Source organism: Anomaloglossus baeobatrachus, chromosome 5 (genome assembly GCF_048569485.1).
Source record: "Anomaloglossus baeobatrachus isolate aAnoBae1 chromosome 5, aAnoBae1.hap1, whole genome shotgun sequence".
NCBI lineage: Eukaryota > Metazoa > Chordata > Amphibia > Anura > Aromobatidae > Anomaloglossus > Anomaloglossus baeobatrachus.
Window position 1 is genome coordinate 306,915,123 of NC_134357.1, and position 22,942 is coordinate 306,938,064.

General features: G+C 49.6%; 1 protein-coding gene across 2 annotated transcripts in view; it reads right to left on the minus strand.

Moving 5' to 3' along the window:
- Positions 1–22,942, minus strand: part of ENGASE (endo-beta-N-acetylglucosaminidase) — a 127,958-nt gene that overhangs the window by 85,721 nt on the left and 19,295 nt on the right. For both annotated transcript variants that reach the window (XM_075349677.1, XM_075349678.1), the window contains exons 3-8: positions 21,289–21,356; positions 21,003–21,204; positions 20,772–20,920; positions 5,500–5,657; positions 5,248–5,396; positions 880–1,039 (exon numbers count right to left, since the gene is read on the minus strand). In XM_075349677.1, the coding sequence (XP_075205792.1) occupies positions 880–1,039; positions 5,248–5,396; positions 5,500–5,657; positions 20,772–20,920; positions 21,003–21,204; positions 21,289–21,337 (867 nt within the window). In that variant the 5' untranslated portion in view covers positions 21,338–21,356. The remainder of the gene's footprint in view (positions 1–879; positions 1,040–5,247; positions 5,397–5,499; positions 5,658–20,771; positions 20,921–21,002; positions 21,205–21,288; positions 21,357–22,942) is intronic.

Below are 22,942 nucleotides of genomic sequence, written 5' to 3' on the forward strand. Positions count from 1 at the left end.
TCCTTCAGTGGGTTACTGTCGTTGTTCCATGTCTCAAATGTGTCAATAACTCAATAATGAATAAAGTTATGTTAAAAAATTAGCACACCATTGTTTTTCTTGTGCAATTCTCTATGTTCTCTATCTTCCCATTGAAAAAATTAAAGTAGAATTTAAACTGGCGGCTTTGCAGATGGCCACCATTGGCGTCAACGAGCCTCCAACGTTTGGCCCCTCCAATGTACTAATATGTCACAAACGGTAAGGTGATATCAGCAACCACTTCCACTTTATCAGGGTGTATCCATACGTATGGCCCACCCTGTACATTGAAAATCCATCCTAAGAACCAATCTCGGATAACCGCTAAAAGCACCACTTCAATTTTCTTTATTATTGCAGTGCTGGAATACTACTACTAAAGTAAGGTCCCTACACCTTGTCTTCTACTTACCAGCTGCACATTTCAGCTTTTAGCAGCACCACTCTGGTCAGTCTCCAGCTGTTTGTGACCTGCCGATGTCACCTTTCAGTGCATTTTGGCTCTCATAGACTTGCACTTAGAGCTTATGTCCGTTACTTTTGAGTTACGGTCAGTCAGACGTTAAGGTCACAAGATGGCGTCACGGGACTGGAGATGTGCCAGAAGAGTTGAAGACAGCTGGTGGCAAGTATAGAACTAGGCTCAGGGACCTTCCATTAGTGGCACCATTACAGCAGTGAAATAAAAAAAAAAAAAAACACAACACATTGGAGTTTTGCACCCTTCTTGTGCACAACCCGCAAAATAACAAAATGTTACAGAAATGACATGTATCAGTGGCAAGATTTTCACTCTTACTACAGGTACTTGCAGAAAAGATTGCAGTTTTAGCTGCTTCTGTAGTTTTTCCAAGTTACCTTGAAAGTTTCAAACTTTCCCCCTACAACATCTCCCCGAGCGAAGATATCCACACCAATATAGACATCTGTCTTGCGTGGCTCTGCTGCCATTCGCTGTAAGTGATCCTCCTTCCAATTGTAGTTTGTAAACATTCCATCGCATGAACTAAAAAACTGTCTGTGGACAGAGAATATTTGATAATTGTAGTGATGTAAATTAAAATTAGTCAGTTAAATAACTCTTCTCTTGGGAGCTGTTCACACAGCATTTGGCAAGTCACTAATATCACAGTCCAGAACTTCTGTCTGAATCTCCGAGAAACAGAAATCAGACGTACCCCAGTTAAAAAAAAAAAAAAAAAAAGAAGAAGTGGAGTCCAAAGTTTTGTAATTTTGGGCTATTTTTGCACTCCTTTCTAGGAGCGTTTATCTTTTCAGACATGCACAAGAATTCAGACTGAAACCCCAGGTGGAGACATAAATGCAGTGCCAATTGTGTGAACAGCCCCTTAGGCTATGTGCGCACAGTGCGTTTTTCGCGGCGTTTTTGGCCTCAAAACTGCATGACTTTGCTTCCCCAGCAATGAGTTTTCAATTTTGCTGTCCACACACAACTTTTTTTTTTTAAGCTGCGTTTTTGAGCTTAAAAAAAAAAAAAAAATTATGGACATGTCAATTCTTTCCTGCGTTTTTCTGCGTTTTCCCACCATGCAATGCATTGGAAAACCGCAGAAAACCGCAAAGATCAAAAACGCAGTAAAACGCAGCCAAAAACGCACCAAATCGCGGTAAAAATGCATGCGTTTTTTACGCGTTTTTTTTTACGCGGGTGCGTTTTTTAGCGGCCAAAAACGCACAAAAACGCACCGTCAAAAAAACGCAATGTGTGAACTTAGCCTTACACTGCACTTTAGAGCTTCGGTTGGAGACTTTTTTTCTGTAGAATTTCCACTTTAGCTCTCCACTGGGTAAATATATGCACATACTGCTAATGGACAATGGTGGTTCGTAGCGTGAAAGCAGCATATTTACTTAAATATTAAAGCAATTAGTTAGGCATTCATGTTACAAAGTAAACACAGCTTTCAATTGCTCTTGGCTGCGGTGAAGATGTCTGTATGCCACAATACCCATGGCCTAAGGCTGTATGTCTATTTACTGAAGCCTTCACTATTGGTAAGAGAATGTACAGATGTATACACAGTGAATAGCGCAATCATGTGATTAAATTAAGTTACTAAGTGTCTTCAGCCAGACAAAATCACCCCTACATTTTACCCTTTTTTATTGTATACACACACGTGGTCAAAACTTTTGGTCCCCCTCATTTAATTAAATAAAAACCCACAAAAGTCACAGAAATAACTAGAATCTGACAAAAAATTAACAAGCCATCACAAAATCTAACACTCTAACCTGTAATGTTATAATTTTTAAGAAAGGTATCCAGGCCTCCTTGTACTCTTGTAGTGAATAAACCGTGATCAATCGCATCATGTTGAATCTGACAAAAGAATAAATAAAAAAATCTATGAAAATGAACAAATGAAAGTCAGACATTGCTTTTCTGCTTCCACAAATTATTATTTTTTTTTTTTTTAAATAAAACTCCTGAAATAGGCCTGGACAGAAATGATGGTGCCCTCCTCTTCCTTAACTTAATATTTGGTTGCACAACCTTTTGAGGCAATCAATTCCTGTAACTGTCAATGAGACTTCTGCTCCTCTCAACAGGTATTTTGGCCACTCCTCAAGAGAAAACTGCTGCAGTTGTCTGGTGTTTGAAGGTCGCCTTTTCCAGACCGCATGTTTCAGCTCTTTCCAAAGATGCTCAATAGGATTTAGGTCAGGGCTCATAGAAGGCCACTTCAGAATAGTCCAACGTTTTCCTCTTAGCCATTCTTTGGTGTCTTTAGCTGTGCGTTTTGGGTCATTATCCTGTTGCAAGACCCATGACTTACGACTGAGACCAAGCTTTCTGACACTGGGCAGCACATTTCTCTCTAGAATCCCTTCATAATCTTGAGATTTCATTGTACCCTGCACAGATTCAAGGCACCCTGTGCCAGATGCAGCAAAGCAGCCCCAGAACATAACCGAGCCTCCTTCATGTTTCACAGTAGGGACAGTGTACTTTTCTTGATATGCTTCATTTTTCCGTCTTTGAACATAGAGCTGATGTGCCTTGCCAAAAAGTTCCATTTTTGTCTCATCTGTCCATAGGACATTCTCTCAGAAGCTTTGTGGCTTGTCAACATGTAGTTTGGCAAATTCCAGTCTGACTTTTTTTTTTTTTCTTTTCAACAATGGTGTCCTCCTTGGTCGTCTCCCATTATGTCCACTTTGGCTCAAACAACGACGGATGGTGCGATCTGACACTGATGTTCCTTGAGCTTGAAGTTCACATTTAATCTCATTAGAAGCTGTTCTGGGCTCTTTTGTTACCATTCGTATTATCCGTCTGTTTGATTTGTCATCAATTTTTCTCCTGTGGCCACATCCAGGGAGGCTGGCTATAGTTCCATGGATCTTAAATTTCTGAATAATAGGGGCTTGGAGATGGTTTTATAACATTTAGCTTTAACATGCTTGTCAATAATTTTCTTTTTAAGCTCCTGAGACAACTCTTTCCTTCGCTTCCTCTGGTCCATCTTGAGTGTGGTACACACCATGTCACCACACAGCACAGTGAGTATCTGAGCCCTATATACAAGCCCAATGACTGATTACAAGATTGTAGTCACCTGTGATGCTAATTAGTGGACATACTTTGATTTAACATGTCACTTTTGTCACATTATTTTCAGGGGTACCATCATTTCTGTCCAGGCCTGTTTCATGAGTTTTATTTTTTTTTTAAATTGTGTGGAAGCATGGTTGAGAAGCATTGCAAAGTCCTACATCTGGGTAAAAGAAATGTAAATAGCATATATAGCATGGGAGGAATAGAACTAGGTGATAGCACCGGGGAAAAGGACTTGGGCATAATAGTGGATCCCAGATTCAACATGAGCAAACAATGCGGAGCTGCAGCTAAAAAGGCCAATACAATTCTGGGATGTATCAAGACAAGCATTGAATCTAGATCAAGAGAGGTAATTATTCCCCTATACTCTGCCCTGGTCAGACATCACCTAGAATACTGTGTACAGTTTGGGGCACCCCAATTCAAGAAAGACATCGATAAATTGGAGCAAGTCCAGAGAAGAGCAACCAAGATGGTAGAAGGTCTGCAAACCATGTCCTTTGAAGAACGGCTAAAAGAACTAGTGATGTTTAGTTTGAAAAAGAGAAGGCTGAGAGGAGACTTAATAGAGGTCTACAAATATCTGAAAGGTAGTCACAGTGCAGAGGGAACTACCCTATTCTCATTAGCACAAGGAAGTACAAGAAGCAATGAGATGAAACTTAAAGGAAGGAGATTCAGATTAGACATTAGGAAAACCTTTCTGAAAGTGAGGGCAGTAAGGGAGTGGAACAGGCTATCAACGAAGTTGGTGAGCTGTCCATCAATGGAAATCTTCAAGCGGAAACTGGATAAACATATAGTTGGAGTGATATAGGAAAGCCTGCACTTGTAGGGAGTTGGACCTAATGGCCCTTGAGGTCCTTTCCAATTCTATCATTCTATTATGCTATGATTCATTTGTTAATTTTGATAGATTTTTTATTTATTATTACGTTTGTCAGATTCAAGTTATTTCGGTGGCCATTGTGGGTTTTTCTTTCATTAAACAAGGGGTACCAACAATATTGACCACGTGTGTATATGGCAAATATAGTTTGCTACACTAAATAGTGTTAAACTTGCAAATACTAATATACTAAAGGCTTAGGGGTGATTACAATGTACTAATTTATGACAGAACAATACAAAGATATTTCTAATGATATTTCTACACATAGGCCTGTGAGGCTGACAAGGGGCATCCTGTACATCTAGAGGAAAAAAGGTTTAATCACAAGCCCAGATTGTGTTTCTTTACTGTAAGACCAGTGAGATTATAGAAATCTACAACATGATGTGATCACGGTTTATTCACTACTGTACAAAGAGGCCTGGATGCCTTTCTTAAAAAATATAACATTACAGGTTAGAGTGTTAGATTTTGTGATGGGTTGTTAATCCAGGGAACTAGTTGGATTGCCGTTTTTGGAGTCAAGAAGGAATTTTTTTCCTAATATGGGGCAATGAGCATCTGCCTCATGGTGTTTTGCCTTCCTCCGGATCAACATGTTAGGTCTACCTTCAATCTTAAAAAAAACTATTTGTGCTGCGAACGGCATTATGTGCAGCACAAAATGTAAGAACAAACAAAAAAAAAAAAACAACAACACACAACATGGTTTAACACAGTGAAGTCTTAAATATAATTGAGAATTTACCTATTCTCATCATTTAGTTCATTCTGCCACTTCAGCTCCCCAGTATGGATCACGCTGTCATACCAAAGAACTAGGCCCCCTGGAACTTGTGCGTGCAGCTTTTCAGTTAAATAGGAGAGGAACAAGGGGACGCGTGACACTGCAACTGGCTACATGTGAAAAAAAATACAAGATGAAAGTTTAAAGCTGTGTATCATTTTCACTTGTAATGCGAGTAAAGAATTGTAGTTAAATGTTATAGTTACTACTTACACTAAGCACATTCTCAATGTTAACCAACCATCCATCAAACCTATAGAAACGTGCAAGTGCAACCATCTGATCTGCAACTGCCTTATATGCAGACTCATCCCCTGCTAGGAAAGATTCACAGGCTTTGGCACCATCTTCCCATTCCGTGATAAATGTTCCTGAGAGATGGAAAAAAAGTTTAATTCAACAAAAAAGTTATGAAAGGCCATCAAATAAAGACTAGAGGCAATGTGTAAAATATAAAATAAGTGTATAAATAAGCAAGAAAAATTCACCCGGGTAAAGCCAGTCACTTGCCGTGATGGGCTCCGTCAAACCCGAATCCTTTTAGAGATCCAGATGGCTGGATTGTCATTGTAAATAACCACTTGTACCTTGCCCCTCCCCCCATCTCATTGTAGATTGTAAGCTCTCACGAGCAGGGTTGCCATTTTTCATTTTAAATATTGTATCTTCTATAATTTTTACCTGTTTGTATATGTTTATGTATATGATATGTATATGTATATGAGCCTCCTGAATTGTAAAGCGCTGCGGAATATGTTGGCGCTATAGAAGGGAATTTTGTTTACTTACCGTAAATTCCTTTTCTTCTAGCTCCTATTGGGAGACCCAGACAATTGGGTGTATAGCTTCTGCCTCCGGAGGCCACACACAGTATTACACTTTAAAAAGTGTAACCCCTCCCCTCTGCCTATACACCCTCCCGTGGACCACGGGCTCCTCAGTTTTGGTGCAAAAGCAGGAAGGAGGAAACTTATAAATTGGTCTAAGGTAAACTCAATCCGAAGGATGTTCGGAGAACTGAAAACCATGAACCAAAAGAACAAACAGCCCGAAGGGAACAGGGGCGGGTGCTGGGTCTCCCAATAGGAGCTAGAAGAAAAGGAATTTACGGTAAGTAAACAAAATTCCCTTCTTCTTTGTCGATCCATTGGGAGACCCAGACAATTGGGACGTCCAAAAGCAGTCCCTGGGTGGGTAAAAGAATACCTCGATAAAAAGAGCCGAAAACGACCCCCTCTTACAGGTGGGCAACCGCCGCCTGAAGGACTCGCCTACCTAGACTGGCGTCTGCCGAAGCATAGGTATGCACCTGATAGTGTTTCGTGAAAGTGTGCAGACTAGACCAGGTAGCTGCCTGACACACCTGCTGAGCCGTAGCCCGGTGCCGCAATGCCCAGGACGCACCCACGGCTCTGGTAGAATGGGCTTTCAGCCCCAAAGGAAGCGGAAGCCCAGAAGAACTATAGGCTTCAAGAATCGGTTCCTTGATCCACCGAGCCAAGGTTGACTTGGAAGCCTGCGAACCCTTACGCTGGCCAGCGACAAGGACAAAGAGCGCATCTGAACGGCGCAGGGGCGCCGTGCGAGACACGTAGAGCCGGAGAGCTCTCACCAGATCTAACGAGTGCAAATCCTTTTCACATTGGTGAACTGGATGAGGGCAAAACGAAGGTAAGGAGATATCCTGATTGAGATGAAAAGGGGATACCACCTTAGGGAGAAATTCCGGGATCGGACGCAGAACCACCTTATCCTGGTGAAAAACCAGGAAGGGGGCTTTGCATGACAGCGCTGCCAGCTCCGACACTCTACGGAGCGATGTAACTGCCACTAGAAATGCCACCTTCTGCGAAAGACGTGATAAAGAGACATCCCGCAGCGGCTCGAAAGGTGGTTTCTGAAGAGCCGTTAGCACCCTGTTAAGATCCCAGGGTTCCAGCGGACGCTTGTAAGGTGGGACTATGTGGCAAACTCCCTGCAGGAACGTGCGGACCTGTGGAAGCCTGGCTAGACGCTTTTGAAAAAATACGGATAGCGCCGATACTTGTCCCTTGAGAGAGCCGAGAGACAAACCCTTGTCCATTCCGGATTGAAGGAATGAAAGAAAAGTGGGTAAGGCAAAGGGCCAGGGAGAAAAACCCTTATCAGAGCACCAGGATAAGAAGATCCTCCAAGACCTGTGATAGATCTTGGCGGACAATGGTTTCCTGGCCTGCCTCATAGGGGCAATGACATCTTGAGATAACCCTGAGGACGCTAGGAGCCAGGACTCAATGGCCACACAGTCAGGTTGAGGGCCGCAGAATTCAGATGGAAAAACGGCCCTTGAGACAGCAAGTCTGGGCGGTCTGGGAGCGCCCACGGTTGACCCACCGTGAGATGCCACAGATCCGGGTACCACGACCGCCTCGGCCAATCTGGGGCGACGAGAATGGCGCGACGACAGTCGGACCTGATCTTGCGCAGCACTCTGGGCAGCATCGCCAGAGGAGGAAATACATAGGGCAGTCGAAACTGCGACCAATCCTGAACTAATGCGTCCGCCGCCAGAGCTCTGTGATCTTGAGACCGGGCCATGAATGCCGGGACTTTGTTGTTGTGCCGTGACGCCATGAGATCGACGTCCGGCGTTCCCCAGCGGCGACAGATCTCTCGAAACACGTCTGGGTAAAGAGACCATTCCCCCGCGTCCATGCCCTGTCGGCTGAGAAAATCTGCTTCCCAGTTTTCTACGCCCGGGATGTGAACTGCGGAGATGGTGGAAGCTGTGGCTTCCAGGAAGTCCGACGAATTCTGCAGTGGGTGGAAGGTTTGACGACTGCGAGTGCCGCCTTGGTGGTTGATGTATGCGACGGCAGTGGCGTTGTCCGACTGGATCCGGATCTGCCTGCCCTCCAGCCACCGATGAAAGGCCAACAGGGCTAGATACACTGCCCTTATCTCCAGAATATTGATCTGAAGGGATGACTATCGGAGTCCAGGTTCCCTGAGCCCTGTGGTGGAGAAAAACCGCCCCCCACCCTGACAGGCTCGCGTCCGTCGTGACCACAGCCCAGGTGGGGGGTAGGAAGGATTTTCCCTGCGATAGAGAGTTGGGAAGGAGCCACCACTGAAGTGACGTCTTGGTTGCAAGGGAAAGAGAGACGTTCCTGTCGAGTGAAGTCGACCTCCTGTCCCATTTGCGGAGAATGTCCCACTGGAGTGGCCGCAGATGGAATTGCGCGAAGGGCACTGCCTCCATCGCTGCCACCATCTTCCCCAGGAAGTGCATGAGGCGCCTCAAGGGGTGTGACTGACCCCGAAGAAGAGATTGCACCCCTGCCTGCAGCGAAAACTGCTTGTCCGGCGGTAGCATGACTACTGCTGACTGAGTATGAAACTCCATCCCAAGGTACGTCAGTGATTGGGTCGGTGTCAACTTGGATTTTGGGAAGTTGATGATCCACCCGAACTGCTGGAGAGTCGTCAGAGCGACGGAAAGGCTGTTTTGACACGCCATCTGAGAGGGTGCCCTGACCAGAAGATCGTCTAAGTAGGGAATCACCGAGTGGCCCTGAGAGTGTAGGACCGCCACAACAGATGCCATGACCTTGGTGAACACCCGTGGGGCTGTCGCCAGGCCGAAAGGCAATGCCACGAACTGAAGGTGTTCGTCCCCGATGGCGAAACGCAAAAAGCGTTGATGTTCGGGTGCGATCGGCACATGGAGATAAGCATCCTTGATGTCGATCGATGCTAGGAAGTCTCCTTGTGACATCGAAGCGATGACAGAGCGGAGAGACTCCATCCGAAACCGTCTGGTGCTCACATGTCTGTTGAGCAGTTTGAGGTCCAGAACGGGACGGAACGAGCCGTCCTTCTTTGGCACCACAAACAAGTTGGAGTAAAAGCCGCGACCATGTTCCTGGAGGGGAACAGGGATCACAACTCCTTCTGTCTTCAGAGCGTTCACCGCCTGAAAAAGCGCATCGGCTCGCTCGGGGGGCGGAGATGTTCTGAAGAAACGAGTCGAGGGACGAGAGCTGAACTCTATCCTGTAACCGTGAGACAGAATGTCCCTCACCCATCGGTCTTGAACATGTGGCCACCAGGCGTCGCAAAAGCGGGAGAGCCTGCCACCGACCGAGGATGCGGTTCGGGGATGCCGAGAGTCATGAGGAGGCCGTCTTGGAGGCAGTGCCTCCTGCGGCCTTTTGGGGGCGTGACTTGGACCGCCACGCATAGGAGTTCCTCTGGCCTTTCTCCGGCCTGCTGGACGAAGAGGATTGGGGCTTGGCGGAGGGACGAAAGGACCGAAACCTCGATTGTATTTTCCATTGCTGAGGTCTCTTTGGTTTGGACTGGGGTAAGGAGGAGTCCTTTCCCTTGGATTCCTTAATAATCTCATCCAATCGTTCACCAAACAAGCGGTCGCCAGCAAACGGCAAACCGGTTAAGAACCTCTTGGAAGCCGAGTCTGCCTTCCATTCGCGCAGCCACATGGCCCTGCGGACTGCCACAGAGTTAGCGGATGCCACCGCTGTACGGCTAGCAGAGTCTAAAACTGCATTCATGGCGTAGGAAGAAAAAGCTGACGCCTGAGAAGTCAAAGACGCAACCTGCGGAGCAGAATTACGTGTGACCGCATTAATCTCAGCCAGACAAGCTGAGATAGCTTGTAGTGCCCACACGGCTGCAAAAGCCGGGGCAAAAGACGCGCCCGTGGCTTCATAGATGGATTTTACCAGGAGCTCTATCTGCCTGTCAGTGGCATCCTTTAGCGATGATCCATCTGCAACCGATACCACAGATCTAGCCGCCAATCTAGAGACTGGAGGATCCACCTTGGGACATTGAGCCCAACCCTTAACCACGTCAGAGGGGAAGGGGTAACGTGTGTCAGTAAGGCGCTTAGTAAAGCGCTTGTCCGGAACCGCTCTGGGCTTCTGGACAGCATCTCTGAAGTTAGAGTGATCGAAAAACGCACTCCGTGTACGTTTAGGGAACCGAAACTGGTGTTTCTCCTGCTGAGAAGTCGACTCCTCTACCGGTGGCGGCGGGGGAGAGATATCTAACACCTGGTTGATGGACGAGATAAGGTCATTTACTATGGCGTCCCCTTCAGGTGTATCAAGATTGAGAGCAACGTCAGTGTCAGAGCCCTGAGCTGCGACGTCCGCCTCGTCCTCCAGAGAGTCCTCACGCTGGGAACCCGAGCAGCGTGAAGAAGTCGGGGAAGATTCCCAGCGGGCCCGCTTAGCCGGTCTGGGACTGTGGTCCGGGCCGGAGTCCTCCACGTGAGACCTAGGGCCCCCCCTGGGAACGTGCTGCGGCACGGACAGAGAGGGGCCTGGAGGTGCAGGTCCAACAGGGTCCGGGGCTTGTGTAAGGACCGGTCTGGACTGCAAAGCTTCAAGCAGCTTGGCAGACCATTTGTCCATAGACTGAGCCATGGATTGTGAGAGTGACTCAGAGTTTTTCAGCAAAAACTGCAAACTCTGTCCCTGCCGCCTGGACAGGGGGAGCAAGGGGTTCTACCTGAGCCGAGGGGCCCACTAGTGACCGAGGCTCGGGTTGAGGAAGCAAAACAGGGGTTGAGCATTGCTCACAGTGAGGGTAGGTGGAACCCGCAGGTAACATAGCCGCACAAGAGGTACAGGTCGCAAAATAACCCTGTGCCTTGGCACCCTTGCTCCTTGTGGACGACATGCTGTTGTCTCCTAGGAGAGTGATCACTGAGGGTATATGGGAAGGGTAAACAGCCCGACCGAACAGAAATATATAAATATATATAGTATCTATTCCGGCACCCTAAGGGGACCAGCACCGGGTGACCGGTGTGGCTTACCGACCGCTAAAAAGCGGAGTGTGTGTCCTCCAGATTCCCTGCCTTAGGTCTCCCAGCGTTGCAGAGCTCTTTCCAGGAAATCCTCCACAGGCAGAATGCCAAAGAAATGGCTGCCGGAGCTCTCAGTGGAGGAGTGGAGCCGTGGGCGGCGTTAGAAAAAGTGCGGGAATCTGGAGTCCCCACAGTGATCAGTGAGGGGGGAGGAAACATCCAGGATGCTCCGGCCCTCACAGCCGACGTCAGGCCGGCCGTCCCGCCCTTACCCCTGATAGACAGGCCCGGGGGCGGGAGTTTTGCTACTAGGCCGCAATTGAAGCCGGGGACTAAATTTAAGACCGCGGCCGACAAACAGGCGCGGTCGGCGCGGAAGTCCGCCGGCCGTCACAAATAAGCAGCTGCTGCAGCGTCCGGGATGAAGGCGCTCCATGCACATCCCCCATGGGGATACAGAGTACCTTAGTGATGCAGGGCCCGGTCCCTGAGGATAAATAAACTCCTGTCCGACAGATTCCCACAGGGGCTGCGGAGGGAGCACAGTCCCAGTGGATGGATGACCGCTCAGGATCCCACTTCTCCCAGAGCCGCTAAGGGATGGTGAAGGAGACGGCATGAGGCTCTGGCCTTTGTACCCGCAATGGGTACCTCAACCTTAACAGCACCACCGACTTAGTGGGGTGAGAAGGGAACATGCCGGGGGCCCCGTGGGGGCCCACTTTTCTTCCAACCGATATAACTAATCTGAGAATTCATGAGTGGATGTGTGCCTCCTTCCACACAAAGCATAAAACTGAGGAGCCCGTGATGCACGGTAGGGTGTATAGGCAGAGGGGAGGGGTTACACTTTTTAAAGTGTAATACTTTGTGTGGCCTCTGGAGGCAGAAGCTATACACCCAATTGTCTGGGTCTCCCAATGGAGCGACAAAGAAATAAAGATTATTATTATTATTATTATTATTATTAGATCAGTCCGTTGTGTGGTGTTCGGTGGGTTCCCTCCTTGTAGAGCCTGTGCAGTGGATCTGCCTGCCTTGAAGCTATATGGAGACCCGGGTTTTCACGAGTAGTACTCTTGTCCCTATATGCAGGTGCCATGGTTCCGATATGGGGTCTGGTGTTATACAAGGCCCTAGATCCTCTCTGGCACTGTGCTTTAGGGCACTCTGTGGCCAGGAAAGCTTGAAGCTTTCCCCGTCCAGGCAGATTCTGGAAAACCAACGTGAAGTATGATCTTTCCTAGGGTCCTGCCGCCCTGTGTGGCGCCGGTTCTGAGGGGAGCAGATGCCCTCTCCCCACGGCAACCGTGTGAACTTTTCCTCCTTCCCACCGGAGCACCTGTGAAACACATCTGCTCCTTTCCTCTCCTGCTGGAGAACTCCTTACCTGTTGTGTTGGCTTCTGTCTCCCCCTGCTGGCTGCCCCTCCCCCCCTCCTAGGTCCTAAGCTAGTGGGACTGGGGACCCTGTATGAGGGCATCCTGTAAATACCACTTAGTAGGAAACTCATTTATTACCCTATCCTAGCCCAGTCCCCAGTGGGAATAGGGGCAACCTGGTGTGTATTTGAGTGTGTAAGTGGTGAAACCGGGACTAACCTTCTTAGGATCCGGGTTTAGCAATACGCCCAAATTTGAGTGCAATACTCTGTGGCGACTGAAGCCTCAGGGGCGCCACACATTCACTTATTGTACTGCGCATTAGGCTCATCGCATACACACAGCTTTCCGTGCTTTCCCCGCCCACTGGCCGTCATGAGCCTGTGACAGTATCTGCCTGCAGTCATTGCTCATCGCGACTCAGTCATTGTCTGCACTCACAGCCGGCGGTCTTGTTCTATGGCCGCTCGCTGTGAGATGTAGCGGAGCTGGAAGCAGCATGGGACCTCATGTGGATTAAGCCAGACCTGGAGTGGTGTGTTGGGGGTTAATAAAGTGGTGAAAGAGGGTGTGTGTTTTTGTATTTCATTTCAAATAAAAGGATTTTTTTCTCTGTGTTTGCAATTATTTACTTTCATTTACAGGTTAGTGATGCAGGTATCTCAAACACCTGTGCTATCACAACCTAGGTTTTAGTAGCAGCTGTGCGCTGTTCTTAACCCCTGCTATCACTGCACTAGGGCAATGGGAAGAGGCGGAAAAAGCACTGGGATTGTCACATCTAATGGATGCAGCAATACCAGGTGGCAGAAAATACCAGCCCCCAGCTGGCTTTATCTTGGCTAAGTATCAAAATTGGGGGATACTGCACGATTTTTTTTTTTAATTATTTATTTAATTAATAAAAATAACAAAAGGCTGCATGCGTTTTTTCTTAGGCTAGAGTCTTGCGTTGCATAATGCGGCACAGCCGCACACTCTCCTGACAGGAGCAGGTCAGCCATTATGTTTCTACGTACCTGCAAGTTCATGTTCGGAAAGTGGCAGGCCGTGCTGGGTGATGTCATGCCAGACTCGCACGAGTCTCGCATCGCATCATCCGGCACAACCACATACTCTTCTGACAGGAGCGGGTCAGCCACATGTGTTTCTATGTACCTGAACGCTCATGTTCGGAGAGCGGCAGGCCGTGCTGGATGATGGTGATGAGAGTCCCTCGCACATGTGACTCTGGCCTTATTTTTATACATAGCACAAATAAAGCCCGACATCTGGGGGCTGCAGCCGTGGGCTTTATCTAGACTGGCATCAGAATATGGGGGACCCTACGCAGATTGTTTTATTTATCCATTTATTTTTATACCACTATACTGACTCACAGACACTTGCACTGTTTTCCCCGCCCACCGGCCATCCTGGCGCCTATGATTGATTGCAGTCAGCTGACACGCAGTTGTCGCGGGCGGAGGAGGGGACGCCGCGCTCTCCCACTGCTCGGGTCCGGCTGCGCTGCGGCTGCTGCTGCTGCTCGGTGGCTCGAGCGATGGGCCGGATCCCGGGGACTCGAGCGGCGCTCCTCGCCCGTGAGTGAAAGGGGATTGGTTTTTGGGATAGTTTATTGTCCGTGACGCCACCCACGGTTGTGGTGATTTGTTGACACCACCGCTGCTCTGTATGGGGATCCCGGGGACTGATGACAGGGAGCAGCAAAGTTGTTGGTTCTCCCCTCCGTGGGTAGGGGGTAGTTGTCCCGGGGCCCAGTGATGAGGTGGGTGATGAGGGATGGCGGGGCCGGTGCAGGGCTTGGTGGGGTGCAGGGACGCGGGGGCGGCGCTGTGCCTTGCGGCACTGTGGTACTCACTCAGCCTGAGACAGGGACACAGTTCTCTGTAAAACACACAGCTGGAAAGACGGTTCCCACGGACGGCTGCACTTGCTGTTCTCCAGTAGTTGACGGTAACGGTCCCTTTTCCTGCACCTGAGATGATGATGGTAACGATGGGTTCCCACCGGTAACCCGCTCCCCGGCTTGGATATGGGCCGGAGGAGCCCTATTTTGCCCGCAGGCGCTGGCCCTGAGAAACTGGTGCCCTGGCGGTGGCGGTGTCTCTCTCCAACGGTTGGACTGTTGCCCTCAATCGGGACTTGGTTGTTGGGAGACCCAGAGGTCCCCTTCACTAACGGATTTGGCAAATTCACGGCGACTCCTAGCCTTGCCGGGATCCGAAAGGCCCCTGCCACTGGTGCTGGCTTCACTTTGTATACCGCTCCGGTACCGCCGGGCCACCACCCGTCCGCGGTCCTTTCGTCAACCTCCGGTCAGCCGCTCCTGCGGACAGTCACCGCCGTCTGCTGACCTTGCTGTCTCAGTCCGGGGCACACACCCGGACCAGCTTCAGGCTTTACAAACTGTCACTTTTTACTCCTTCTCTCAAGCTCCTCTACTACTTCCCTTCCTTCTACTTCCACTAACTTTTCTTATCTGCCTGTTTCTCCCGCCTCCAGGGCTGTGAACTCCTCGGTGGGCAGAGCCAACCGCCTGGCCCACCCCCTGGTGTGGACATCAGCCCCTGGAGGAAGGCAACAAGGATTTTAGGTTAGCCTTGGTGTTCCTAACTGGGGTGTAGGGTGTGGTGGTGTTATGACCTGTGACCTCTGGCTTGCCCAGGGCGTCACATTCCCCCTTAGCAAAATGCAGACCGTCCGCGGGCTGCCCGTCCAACACCGGTTTTATTTTCTGAAAAGATATAAAAAAAGACATGACATACAAATAGAATAACTTCATCCCACATCGGGAGGTTCATTTCTTAAACGTTGCAAAACGGTAACATTTCAAACGGTTGCGGCTGCCGCTCTCTCCCACCCAAGTAACCTGGCCCTGATGCTGCCCCTAAAACCCAGGCAGCACCCCTTGACCCCAGTCCTGAACCAGTTACCCGAGCGGGATCTGTCCTTCCCCTCCAGAGGGTAGCCACCGGTTCCTGTGGTGGCTGGGCCCCAGCCTGCTCCACTGCAGGCCCTCCCTCCAACCTGCCTCTCCGGAGGCGGTTACGGTAGCTGCAACAACAGATTTTTATTTACAACCCACTTAACGTTTGTGGTTGCCCTGCAAGTTCACGGGCTTGTCCATAGAAGTTCCTATGCAAAACTTTTTGAAGGGTCCCCACGGGGACAACAGTGCCGGCAACGGCCGGTTTCCAATCACGGTAGACAATCAGGTTACTGTTTGGTAATCAATTTTTCATTTTTGCAAAACTTTTTAAAACTTGTAAACATACTGACTGGTGGTCCCAACGGGGACGGTGCAACGGTGCTCCGCTGCCATCACTCTCACTGCCATCACTGCCATCACTGTTGAGTCCTCAACATCACCTGAGGGAGGGGGCGCGGCGCTCACACGGGACTCCTGGCTGCCCCTTAACTTAGCATCCAGCGCGAACCACCCCCTCTCCCCACAGTGCCGGGTGTACTGCACTATGTCGCCCGGCATCAGGTTACGACCGGGATGCTCCTCTGGCAGGTGAGCATTCACATCCCGCCGGGCTATAAACACTTCGGCCTCCAGGGCCGGTTCATATATAAATCCATAGCCCCGGCGGACATCAAACCGCCTCACCTGCCCTTCGTACAGCGGGCCCCGGACACGGAAAGTTGCCTGACGGAGGTTCTCTTTTTCCCGGATTGCACGGGCCACCAACTCCGCCTTCTTTCTTTCCCTCTCTTCAATCTCCAGGCCCAACGGTACCGGCTTCCTGTCCCAGTACGGCGCTGCTGCGAGCTCCGGCGCACGGGTCGGGCCCCGCGAGACCTGTTGGACATTGCTGGTACTCTGGGCGTCAGGTCCCGCGGTGACTTGGCCTTAGACGCTGTCTTGCATCGGCAACCCGGCGCAACCTCAGCCGAGGTGTGGGGGATGGGCACAGGGGCTTTCCGCGGTTGGGCTTTCGGTACGGAGCGGGTCATCGGCTCCGGCTCGGGGACTTTCTTGGGGGACGCCTCCGGTTTGATTTTCGGGGCTTTCCAGGGCAGCACCTCCGGTCGACTACGGGCTCCGGCTACAGGTCGGCCCGCCTGGGCATCGCTACCGGTTGCGGTGGTAGCGGGCCTAGTGGCGGGGTCACGGCTTCCGAGACGGGTGGCGAGGGAGGCAGCAGGGGGAGAGGGTTTGGACCGGGTCCCGCAGCCGCGATGACCGGCCCTTCAAGGGCATCGGGGCGTGGGTCACTCACCCTCCCTTCCTCCGCTTTCTCCTCGCGTCTCCGCACGGTCGCGATGACGTCCGCCATGTCGGTCTCCCACTCCTCCATGAGGAGCTGCATCTTGACCTGCAGCCTTTGGTAGAGCTGCGCGATCCGGATCTCCACCCACGCCGCGGTTCCAGGCGCGGGGGCTACGGTGCTGCGGGACGGCATGAACATGTTGCTGGCGGCCTCTCCCAGGAACAAGATGGCTGCAGGGTCCTGGCGTCCCTGCTTTTATAGCCACGCTCACATGCAGCTAGCCGCCATTCCGTCTCCCTCAGCCTCTTTCCGGCCCCTCCTCTATCGGGGCGGGGTCTTGGCCTTCGCGCCTCCACTACTCGAGAAGACGCTCGAGCGGGAACTTTTCGCGCCAAAAATGGCGGCTTCTGAAATTTTCTTGCCGGACACCTCGGGCGGTAACAAGGCGCACCTCTACCCAACGGCAGAGCGGTAAGATCCTGTTCGTGACGCCAAGTTGTCGCGGGCGGAGGAGGGGACGCCGCGCTCTCCCACTGCTCGGGTCCAGCTGCCGCTGCGGCTGCTGCGGCCTGATGCTGCTGCACGGTGGCTCGAGCGATGGGCCGGATCCCGGGGACTCGAGCGGCGCTCCTCGCCCGTGAGTGAAAGGGGATTGGTTTTTGGGATAGTTTATTGTCCGTGACGCCACCCACGGTTGTGGTGATTTGTTGACACCACCGCTGCTCTGTATGGGGATCCCGGGGACTGATGACAGGGAGCAGCAAAGTTGTTTGTTCTCCCCTCCGTGGGTAGGGGGTAGTTGTCACGGGGCCCAGTGATGAGGTGGGTGATGAGGGATGGCGGGGCCGGTGCAGGGCTTGGTGAGGTGCAGGGACGCGGGGGCAGCGCTGTGCCTTGCGGCACTATGGTACTCACTCAGCCTGAGACAGGGACACAGTTCTCGGTAAAACACACAGCTGGAAAGACGGTTCCCACGGACGGCTGCACTTGCTGTTCCCCAGTAGTTGACGGTAACGGTCCCTTTTCCTGCACCTGAGATGATGATGGTAACGATGGGTTCCCACCGGTAACCCGCTCCCCGGCTTGGATATGGGCCGGAGGAGCCCTACTTTGCCCGCAGGCGCTGGCCCTGAGAAACTGGTGCCCTGGCGGTGGCGGTGTCTCTTTCCAAACGGTTGGACTGTTGCCTTCAGTCGGGACTTGGTTGTTGGGAGACCCAGAGGTCCCCTTCACTAACGGATTTAGCAAATTCACGGCGACTCCTAGCCTTGCCGGGATCCGAAAGGCCCCTGCCACTGGTGCTGGCTTCACTTTGTATACCGCTCCGGTACCGCCGGGCCACCACCTGTCCGCAGTCCTTTCGGCAACCTCCGGTCAGCCGCTCCTGCGGATAGTCACCGACGTCTGCTGACCTTGCTGTCTCAGTCCGGGGCACACACCTGGACCAGCTTCAGGCTTTACAAACTGTCACTTTTTACTCCTTCTCTCAAGCTCCTCTACTACTTCCCTTCCTTCTACTTCCACTAACTTTTCTTATCTGCCTGGTTCTCCCGCCTCCAGGGCTCTGAACTCCTCGGTGGGCGGAGCCAACCGCCTGGCCCACCCCCTGGTGTGGACATCAGCCCCTGGAGGAAGGCAACAAGGATTTTAGGTTAGCCTTGGTGTTCCTAACTGGGGTGTAGGGTGTGGTGGTGTTATGACCTGTGACCCCTGGCTTGCCCAGGGCGTCACACTGACACTCAGGGCGCCTCTAACTGTAACCAATTACACACGCCTGTGGACGGTCAAAGCAGTAAATATTAAATTGTTGGTTCCGGAAGGGAAAGCCTCTCTCGGAAGAAGTGTGCCGCAATGACACAGCCTTGAAGAGTACACCGCGCGCACTCTTACGACCCTATCCCTTCCACCAACGTTTTTAATCTCCGGATTCTGGTCCCCATAGACTTATATAGGTACCGGATTCCAGAGCAGATCCGGATTTTTTTTTTTTTTTTTTAAATTTAGCAGGGACACGCTGGTCCCAGTTATTTGCAAGTTCGACCAGCTGTAAACAAGAGACAGAATCTCTCATGTTTATGCGCACTGTGTGGAAGACATCAAATAAGCTACTCTCCATCAACAATGTCATAGAAAACCGAAAATTGGAGATAAAGCCTGCACAGGGAAAAACATGTGGAAAAGGCAGGATACATGTCATGTAATGACCAGAAAAAAGTGTTATTCCTCATGTACACACACAGAACGGTTTATTCTGAAACATAAGCTGAAGTGACATGTACACTTCTGATGCAGCTTAATTCAAGAAAGTGAACCCAAACATTTCCACAGATACTGACTTGGTGAAAACAGCAGACCGTCCTCACTCCTGTCGCAGTGCTCCTCCTGGATGAATGCTCAGCATACAATCACTTATTACAATGGTGGCTCAACACTATAGCTCAGCAATAGACCACCAGAAACATCTATTTATGTGCCATATTTTTCGGACTATAAGGCGCACCGGATTATAAGGCGCATTAGCAATGAGAGCCTGCTAAGGTGCCTAGGTTCATATATAAGGCGCATCGGATTATAAGCCGCAGTGCATTTAGTTCATGACAGCTGCGAAAAGGCCGGGGTGCAATCCGGAGTTCAGGTGAGAGCACCGGAGATCAGCCCGGGAAATCTGCAGCTGTCATGAACTGAACCGCAATCGCCGGGGATTCAATCACTTGGCGCTCTGGGTACAGTCTAGGCTGCACTCTGGAGCTCAGGTGAGAGCTCCGGAGTGCACTGCAGGTACCTGAATGCAGGCCTGGCATTACTGGAGTTTCCTCCGGTAGCCAGTCCGACGCTGCTCTTATGTACAGCATTCTAACAGGCTGTATATAAGAGCGCAGGCCACACTGTGGAACATGAAAAACACTTTACTCACACCTAAACTGGTCGCTCTGGTGCTGGTTGGCCAGATCGGCGGCGCTGTTCTCCGGAACTGGCGCCTACTCTTTCGGCCATCTTGCTCCTCCTCTGCCTTCTGAAGCCTGTGTGCATGACGCGTCCACGTCATACACACTCGGCGGCACTGAGGTGCTGCGCAGGCGCACTTTGATCTGCCGTGCTCAAGGCAGATCAAAGTACGGTATTGTAGTGCACCTGCGCAAGACCTCCGTGCCGGCGAGTGTGTATGACGTGGACGCGTCATGCACACAGGCTTCAGAAGACAGAGTAGCAAGATGGCCGAAAGAGGAGGCGCCGGTCCCAGAGAACAGCGCGGCCCATCTAATCAACCAGCACCGGAGTGACCGGTTTAGGTGAGTAAGCATGTCTCAGTCTTAACAGGAGGCATAATACTCGCTCGTATTCACATACAAGGTGCACCGGACTATAAGGCGCACTTTCGATTTCTGAGAAAATCATAGGCTTTTATGTGTGCCTTATAGTCCGAAAAATACGGAACGTTAAATGGTTACCACTACTAAAACAACTTATCCTAATATATTTTTTACTTTTTCAATGTATCCAGATAAAAAGCCAAAAAAAAAAAAAAATAAATAAAAAAAATCTGAAGGTCTGTTAAAATGTTTTAGTAACATTTCCAAAAGGCCGGGCCTTACAATTGAATAAAAAACAAACAAACACATACACACACACACACCACAAAACGTTTTCACCCATACTGAAATCCATATATTTCTTTATATATTTATTTTTAACACAATCGTAAAGCATATGCTTTGTTCCCACACTTTCCTATTAGGTCTGCCAAAATGAAAAACAAAGCATGCTTGGTGTGTTTCTTTTCTTTTTTTTTTTACAGCAAGAAACAATTTGAAAAGAGCGTTATTAAGTGGCAGAGGTCACTGTTCTCATCATGAATACATTGTCAGCCCTTTGGAGGCTGCTGTATTCTTTGTATGGCGGTATCAGACAAACAACACTAGATATTTCTGCCATTTCGCTCAAAAATTGAATAATATACTGTAGCTCACTACCAAAGAAGCATAATGCAGATGTCACTATAATATCTTGTTTTCCTGCACGTAAGGAGCCAATATGGGAATGTAATTGAATGTCAATAAGCCTTACCCAAGACAGAAACACCATGCTTGTGAGCAGCATTTGTCCAGCACACAGGAGGAAGGGTGAACATCTGATGACTGAAGTACACAAAGATATCAATGTACTGCCAATGGTAGAATACATAGGGGTCCTTAGAGTCAGTGCCCTGGATAAACCTGCAAGACAGACCGAGATTTTTATGTAAACTTGCCAAAGTGTTTTAAGTGACGAAGAAATGACAAACCTCCTCTGTCGTACCTGTCCTCCAGATACCCTCCCATCATGTCATGGCAGACCAGAGTCTTCGCTCTTTGGCTGGCAATAGGTGGATATCGTTTAGCCAGAGGTGTCACAGCAATATTAAACATGTCTTGGCTGGTTGGGTTCCATGAATGCAGTTCTTCCATATTCGTGAAAAAAAAGCTGACAGGTTCAGTCGTCCCTTTTTCATGATGTCGAGCTAAAATATCCCAGGAATATGTAAGAACGGCGTGTCTAATGACAATGATTATATAGGTGATACAGCAGTGATGCTGCTCCTTACCCGACAATGGAGCAGATTCATATCTGATGACTTCTTTATAAACCTTCATGTCTGAACTAAGATATTATCTAAGAGAAAACATGAGAGAAAATGGCTTAGTGCAATATGAAGATTTAAGATACAGTCACACTGCATGATTGTCAGGCATTGTAAACACATTGTCCATCACCCAATGGAGGAGCAAGGCTTGTTAGTCTGGTGAAACTAGAAATCATTGTTCTCGGCAAAACATTATACTGGGAAAAGAAGATGTGTGCTGCAGAGAACAATGACCGCCAATGAGCACAGAATTAACTATGTATTAACTCCTTCACCCCCGGCCATTGTCAGGTTTTTTTTTCCCCCTCTTCTTTTTCCAAGAGCCATAACTTTTTTTTTCTGTCATTATAGCCATATGAGGGCTTGATTTTTGCGGGAGCAGTTATACTTTTGTGCTCCATATTGTACAGTAAAATGGGGAAAAATTCCAAGTGTGGTGAAATTGACAAAATAAAAGTTCAATTGCACAATTTCTGGAGGTTTTTCCTCTATTTATCATGTTCACTATATGGTATAACTGACCTGGCATTATGATTCCTCAGGTCAGTACGAGTTTGTAGATACCAAACATGTATAGATTTACTTTTATCTAAATGGTGGAAACAAAAAAAGAGAATTTTGTTTACTTACCGTAAATTCTTTTTCTTATTATAGTTCAGTCTTGGGAGACCCAGACCTTGGGTGTTTAGCTTCTGCCTCCGGAGGACACACAAAGTACTACACCTAAAACTGTAGCTCCTCCCTCTGAGCTTATACACCCCCTGGTGAGCCAGTCCCAGCCAGTTTAGTGCAAAAGCTGAAGGAGAATAGCCGCCCACAAGTAGAACAGAGCAAGAGCCGGAACAACCGGAGACTCTGTCCACGACAACAGCCGGTGAAAACACGCGGAACAAGGAAATTGCCAACAGGCAACAGGGAGGGAGCTGGGTCTCCCAATACGGAACTATAAGAAAAAGAATTTACGGTAAGTAAACAAAACTCTCTTTTTCTTTATCGTTCCTTTGGGAGACCCAGACCTTGGGACGTTCCAAAGCAGTCCCTGGGTGGGAAATAAACAGAAAAACTAAGAAGTAGGCAGAACCTAACTTCACAAATGGGCGACAGCCGCCTGAAGGATGCGTCTGCCCAAGCTCGCATCTGCCGAAGCATGAGCATGAGCATGCACTTGGTAGTACTTCGAGAAGGTATGCAGGCTAGCCCAAGTGGCAGCCTGACAGACTTGTTGAGCCGTAGCCTGGTGCCTAAAAGCCCAAGAGGCACCGACAGCTCTGGTCGAGTGTGCTTTGATCCCCGGCGGGGGAGGCGCCTGCGTTCTCTGGTAGGCGTCCGAAATGGTCGACCTAATCCAACGGGCTAAGGTCGGCTTAGAAGCAGGGAGGCCCTTGCGCCGACATGTGGTTAGCACAAAAAAGAGAGGTGCACCGCCTAAGCGCAGCGGTGCGAGACACATAGATCCGGAGAGCACGCACCAGATCTAGAGTATGTAGAGCTTTTTCAAAGCGATGAACAGGGGCCGGACAGAAGGAAGATAAGGTAATGTCCTGGTTAAGGTGGAAGGGAGAGACCACCTTAGGAAGAAAGTCCGGAGTCGGACGGAGAACCACCTTGTCTTGAT